Source organism: Apium graveolens, chromosome 11 (genome assembly GCF_009905375.1).
Source record: "Apium graveolens cultivar Ventura chromosome 11, ASM990537v1, whole genome shotgun sequence".
NCBI classification, from domain to species: domain Eukaryota; kingdom Viridiplantae; phylum Streptophyta; class Magnoliopsida; order Apiales; family Apiaceae; genus Apium; species Apium graveolens.
Genome location: NC_133657.1, coordinates 127,340,237 through 127,347,273, shown reverse-complemented (window position 1 = coordinate 127,347,273; position 7,037 = coordinate 127,340,237). Strand labels below are relative to the sequence as shown.

General features: G+C 31.8%; 1 protein-coding gene across 3 annotated transcripts; it reads left to right on the top strand.

The window, feature by feature from the left end:
* Window positions 1-605: 605 nt before the first annotated feature.
* LOC141698187 (E3 ubiquitin-protein ligase RFI2-like) lies at window positions 606-6,987 on the top strand. Of its 3 annotated transcripts, XM_074502833.1 has the most exons (6): window positions 4,004-4,028; window positions 4,623-4,833; window positions 5,771-5,796; window positions 5,866-5,976; window positions 6,067-6,241; window positions 6,350-6,987. In XM_074502833.1, exons 1-6 carry the CDS (start codon window positions 4,019-4,021, stop codon window positions 6,735-6,737), a joined length of 921 nt encoding a protein of 306 aa, XP_074358934.1. In that variant the 5' UTR covers window positions 4,004-4,018; the 3' UTR covers window positions 6,738-6,987. The 3 variants fall into 3 exon arrangements, with proteins under 3 accessions (XP_074358933.1, XP_074358934.1, XP_074358932.1); XM_074502832.1 differs by lacking the exon at window positions 4,004-4,028 and adding an exon at window positions 606-738 and having other exon boundaries at window positions 5,866-6,241; XM_074502831.1 differs by having other exon boundaries at window positions 5,866-6,241.
* The last annotated feature ends 50 nt before the right edge of the window (window positions 6,988-7,037 follow it).

The following is a 7,037-nucleotide window of genomic DNA, read 5'->3' as shown; positions in this document are numbered from 1 at the left end:
CGATGCAACTAATTACATATCCTGTTGATTTCGGTTGCACCGTATTTTTACAAATATTTTTAAAAAATATTAAAATCGCAAGAAAAAAAACATAGAAAATTTGCATTTTTAGTAATTTTCCAAAACATAAAAAGTGAAACATACCTAATATATTTTAGGGTTTTTTTGAAAAATATCCAAGTTTAAAAATATTTCTGCAAAAATACCGTCATTTTTTTTAAAAATTTACAAAAATGCTTTTTTATTTGCAAAAATACTATTTTTCAAAAAAATTTACAAAAATACAGTTTTTTGGCAACTAGAATCAAGTGCATGTAACCTTTGATGAGTTTGTTCATGTAACCTCAAATCATCCAAAAAAACTTTATTCAACTAGTCGCATATCTGATTGATTTTGGTTTATTCCATATTTTTGCAAAAAAAAATCAAAAGATAGTAAAATCGTAAAAAACTTATAAAAATTAGTATTTTTGGTAAATTCTCTATATTTTACTATATATATTGAAAAAAAATTAAAATTATGAAAAAATAATTAAAATTTTTTATTTGAGATTTAGAATTTAGGCGATTTAACCCAAAAATGGAAGCATATACTATTTCTTTTGGGCTATACACACATATACATGGCGTTTGAATTATGTTTCTATGGATGATATAAAAGCTGAGAGTTTATTGTCTCTGTGTATTTATAAAGAATATCTGTTGCTAACCTCAACTATGGCCATCACTTTCATCTGGGTAATTGTTTAACCTTTTTAATATTGTATTTTGCTGTTGTTAGTTTTTGAGATGCTTGTTTAATTAGGGTAATTTATTTATGCTTCTATAGTGTTTAAGTTAGTTTGAATATGGTTTTTATATGGAAGCTTGAAATGCATATTTTTTTATTGTCTTGGGTGCTTTTATAATTTGTTTTATCATAGATGTCGGTTTTATGGAATCTTGAAATGATGATTTGTTGTTAGTTATATATGAAATATGGGTTACTAGCATTAAGTCGTTTGATGAAGTTCTAGGGTTTTAGTTTATTTATGTGAAGGAGAATCCTGGTGAGGAAACAAATTAAATTGTATTTGCTTTGTTTGAGAATGTTGTTGTATCTTCTACGGATTGAATTCTGGGGTCTAATTGTTTTAAATGGTGTAGGAATGCTGATGCGTTTAGGGAATAAATTTTACATGTCATATGTACCGATCCGGTTTAGTTCACCTATCGTCTCGTCGTGTATATTGTTCTATTTGTTTAGTGAGGTTGATATTGGATCAAATACCTATGGCTTTAACATCAAGTTTATACATGGTGGAAATCTTAAGTTGCCATTTGCCAAATTAATAATCTTTGTTTAATTGGGATGAGGAAGGTAACCGTGTTACTCTTCTTATCTACAAATGAATTTCTATAGTTATTATGCTTGGTTAATTTGTTAGTGATCGGCCATCTCAGAAGGTTGTCTATAGATCCTCTCGGGTAGATCCAATCTTACTTAAAGGAGTTAATGATAATGTATAAACTCATGTTCATGTTCTGCTTCATCAGCTAAACCATTACAAGTTTATAGAGATGCAAGATTCAGGAATCAAACTTTAAGTTGATTTCATTATGGAATCATTTGATGTTAAATACCATCATGTTTTAACACTTTCGTGGCATTTTATCATCTGTTGACAGAAGCTTTTTACTCTTATTTAGTATGCTAGCGGCATGCTGCGAATATAAATGTAATTAATTTATCAATTTATCTTTTTATGTTACTTATCACAATTTTTATATAAAATGTTATTACTTTTCAATTACTCCTATACTTTTTAAAAAGAACAAAAACTACTCCTTTTTATTTTAAAGTCGAGTATCTTTGCATACTTGTTAATAAAATCCCTAGTGTATCTGAAATAATCTTTTTGTATCTTATTTAAAAAACACCAAACCCCACTCCATTTTCTTCACATATTTTGAGAATATAAGATACCTACCGTTATATTCTTGTAAATATAGAAACAATCAGTCTGACTTTGACCATCAATTAACCTTGATAAAACAATTACCAGTAAACTATACACTATAATCATATTACGAAATCCAGAAAAGATATTGTACAAGATATATTTTTCCTTATAGATATTAAAATATTTTCATCTCCTTCTGTACTTGCCCTCTGAATTATTACACACAAACACATTTCTATCTTCTTTGAATTTTGTTGCAATGGATAATATAATAGCTGAAAATCTGTTGCTTGTATGTTTAATATGCCTCGAGTGGATCTCTGATCACGACGAAAGATCTATGGCTAAGCTCAAATGTGGCCATAAATTTCATCTTGGTATTTTGACTGATATTTATAATATTGAAATTGATTGTTCACTAAGGTTTATGGAATGTGTGGCTTGTTTAATTGTTCGTGTTGTTAAGGTGTCAGTTATTTCAATCGTGATTGTAATTTAGATGTAAATTTAAAAAAGGATGTTTCTCGTGTTGTGTGTGTGTGTGTTATTTGTGTGTTGGGAATGTACATGTATTACTTTTCAGATGTTGCCTGTTGACTGAAGCTTTCGACTACTTTTATTTTGTTTGCTAGAGGCATGTTGCCAACATAAAACTAATTAATTTATTTATTTATTAGTTTATGTTACTTTCCACATTTTATGTTTGAAATATTATTGCTTTTCAGTTATTTTTATACTTTTCAAAGAGAACAAATGTAACTCTTTTTTAATGTTTTAGTCAAGTATTTTTTTATGTTTTTTAGTAATGTCCCTGGTGTATCTGAAATAATCTTGTTCTTTCTTATTTAAAACACAAGGCCCCATTCAATTTCTTCACATATTTCGATAATATAAGATACCTACCTTTATATTGTTGTAGATATAGTAACAATTAGCCTGATCGTGACCGTCAATTAACGTAAAACATACACTATAATCATATTACGAAATCCAGAGAAGATATTAGACGATATATATCTCTCTTGATAGATATTAATATAACAAAATTCATCTCTTTCTATGCTTGCCCTCTTTTTGAATTAATACAGACACATTTCTATATTCTGTGAATTTTGTTGCCATGGATAGTGTAATAGCTGCGAATATGTTGCTTCTGTGTTCAATATGCCTCGAGTCGATTTCTGACCATGAGGAAAGATCTGTGGCCAAGCTCAAATGTGGCCACAAATTTCACCTTGGTATTTTTTATTGTACTTCTATAATATTGAGAATGATTGTTTAGTAAGGTTCATGGAATGTGTGGTTTGTTCGATTGTTTGTACTGTTACAGTGTTTAGTAATTTCAATTGTGATTGTAATATAAATGAAAAATTAAAAAGAGGTGTTTTTGGTGTTGTGTGTGTGTAATTTGTGTGTTGGGAGTGTACATGTACTACTAGTGTTGAGTTTTTTTATCGTAAATTGTCGATGTGGTTTAATATCGAACCTTTAAACGGATGTTATTTTGTTAGGTATTTATGGGTTTGATTTATGTCTTAATTTATGTCTTACTAGAAATTAGAATTTAGTTGTTTTGTGAAGCACGTTGATGAGGTTACAAGGTAAATTTATTACTCATTTTGAGAACAATTAATATATATAAATATATAAATATACATACATACATATATATATATATTAAGTTTTTTATTTGGGCAAATTTCATTTGCTTAAATTTTTTTGTATTTTTTATTTTTGGAATATAAGCTGATGCGTTTACGAAATGTTTTTACTGTCTTGTTTCTGAGAAACATCATAAATTTCAATTGATTTAGCTAGTTTGATCTTGAATCAATTACTTATTCTTTAAGATTATGTTTATAAGTGGGGTCCATCTAGCTTCAGTCATTATTTCGTTGTAAGTTTCAGTTGAAGTAATTTTCCATCAGAGACCGGCCATCTCAGAACGTTGAAATATGTCTTTTGAACTTGAGTAAAAGCATTTTCTTGTTCTGCTTCATCAGTTAAATGATTGCAAGTTTATAAAGATGTGAGATTCAGCTGTCAAGTTGTGAGTTGGTTTTTAGAGATCTCCCATGTCAGAAGGTTCAAATAGGTCTCTCAAAATAAGTAAAAGTATTCGTTTATGTGTTGCTTCATCAACTAAAAGATTACAAGTTTATAAGGATGCAAGATTCTGCCATAAAATTGTAAATTGGTATTATTATAAATACCCTTTAGGTTAAGCCGTCTTGTCTTTGTACTTTTGTGGAATCCTATCTGATGGTGCTTGTTGACAGAAGCTTTCTGCTCGTGTTTAGTTAGCTGATGTCCTGGTGCCAATATATAAGTAATTAAGTTTGTGAATTTACTGTCTTTGCCTATATCCATATGGTTTTATTGCTAGGAAGAATTCCTTATTGATGTTGCTATAGATTCTAATTCAGATCTTAAAGGGGTTTGCTAACAAGAAGTTTACAGTTCTCTTAAATGTTATATATAAGTGGGCATTAATTAAGTTATTTTGTTGAGTTGGTGGTGATCTGCTAGTAAGAATGACTCAATTTATGAGTATCTCCGCTTTAGGAATGTGTTTCATGCTTGTGCATTGTGAGACCATTAATATTTGCAGTGGTATATTACTTTACTTAATTGTGTATGTATGACTATGTTCTAATGATTTTTTTTGCCACTATATAGATTGCATTGGTTCAGCATTCAATATGGAGGGAGCGATGTTGTGCCCAAATTGCGGGGATGTTGAGGATGGAACTTGGCTATATGCAAATGCCTCTACTTCTTCATTTCCTGACTTCAGTATTAATGACTGGGAGTGGGAAGATTTATATGATTATCTTTTCGATGATGATTTAAGCACCTTTAGTGGCATGACAGGAGATTCATCGTTTGAGTAAGCACAATTTCATCCTTTGGATATTTATTGTGATACAATAAAGATGGTTAACTTATGCGACCGGTTAATCACGTTGAACTTAATTGTAGATGTATTATAAAACGTGTAATGTGGATACAATGCAGTAAAATAAAGCTATAGGCTGCCGTACAACTTATGGACTTTATAGTTCTTCACACAATCTGTATATGACTGCTAATAGCTCCTTCAGGTTTAATATGATATTAGTAATTCTATTAAAAAATTTGCTTTTAAAGTTATGATATAATTTAATTAAAAATTATATCTTAAGTTTCTTATAAAATTAAGAGTTACCTCTGATTACTTCTCTGCTAAAAAAACAGTTATTATCTGAAATATCTAAGTTTGCATTAAATTTCTTTTGAGCAATATGCAAGTTTAAGATTTTAAATTTATTGGGGAGATGATGGGATAGTTTATTTGGTTACGTTTTATGGCGTTTTGGTTGTGGATGATGTCTGGAGGTCTGTTTTTCTTTCTGATATATATATACACACACGCATGCACACGCACACGCACGCGCGCGCCCGCACGCGCACACGCACACATCAAATGTGTATATATATAGTGTGTGTGTGTGTGTGTGAGGAATTGAGGTTTAAAGGCTATATTAGATTGGACATCAAGGTTTTTTTATCAGCTTAAGTTTTGTACCAATTTTCCTGAACTTCGACACTGGCCCCTTTTGGCATCTGTTTGTGTAATTTATTTTGCATATGATTATCATATCCAACTCATGTCATGTTGAGGAGTTGGGGTGAACTCAAAGTTCTAGGTTTTTCAACTTTTTGTATTGGATTTATTTTTCGGTCACTTTTAGTATCTGTATTTGTTTCTTGTGCTGATATATTTTTTTATGTTCAAAATTTTATAAACTTCTTTTTGACGTTTAGTTGCTTTAAAAATCTTACAGGCCAGTGGAATCGTCTCCAACGCCGAGTAAGTAAATTTCACTCGATAACTTTAAAATTTCATACACTTAGATATTAAATTAGATTTGTCATTCAGATCGCGAGTTAGTGGGAAGCCATGCCCTATTTGCTGAACATATGGCTGCATCACCGATGGCCCATCCCCATGTTCATGTTCCACCTATTCCCAATGCTATATCTCTTGCAAGTGAGAATTTGGATGATCTCATCTTCAATCATCACATATATGGCCAATCTGGACAAAATGAGCTTTATAATCTCAATCCCTTTCTCGCAGCGAATGTTCAGTATCAAAGTGGGGGTCGTCATTTACCTTCACTTTCTGCTAATAGGAACCTTCTCAATGGTGTTGAACATGTTTTAGACCCTTCAACAATGAGAAATACAAGGGTTGATAGTGATGCTATATTAAGATCTGGACCTTCTGCACTTCCCTTCCGCTACGGTGATAGGTAAGCCCCTTCGAACCCTTTAATACCCCTTTTTACTCTTTTAATGTTTCGGAGGATTAACTAATATGCTAACCTTGTTTCTTTTTTCCTTTTCCTCTTTAATTACAGTTCTTTTCCAGGAGGTGGAAGTTTAATTGTCTCTTCACTGAATCATCCTGGAAGTATCACTTATCCCCATGAAAGGATCCAGGTTTCACATGTCGGCCATCCTCCACAAGGCAATCCTACAAGTCTCCTACCGACCATCATGCCTGGTGCCAGCAGGTTTAGTGGTCCTATAGGCATGCCTGTTTCAACACCAGCTCCTCCTCAAGAGATTTCCAATATTTTTCCTTATCCGGGCAGTCAAAACCTACATTTGGAAAACAGGAACCGTTTGTCTCGCTTCCCTGTTATGCCATTTGATAGGGAATCGGGTTGGGATCCAGAGCGACAGTGGTATGGAGGTGCAGATCCCAGCCAAAGGTCTGGTAACTTTTGGCCGGAATGGCCATAGAAGGTTTAGTTTCTTGGATGTAACTTGTAAGGATTTATTAGCCAAATATAGTGCTCGAAAATTTCAAACTGTCAAGATTTTATTAAAATAAGCAAGCATGTTTGCACATGCTCAAACAGTACATCCTTGATACATCACTTGGTCCCAGAACTGAAACACTGTTTTGTTGATCATGTGGCTTGCATAACTCTTGCAAACTTTTGGTAGAATTCCTAGCTAAATTCCAGAAATCCCAGCTGAAATTCTTCTTTTTTTTTTTGCATGAAATTAATATGCAAATTGTGAATCCTGTATGTGTGT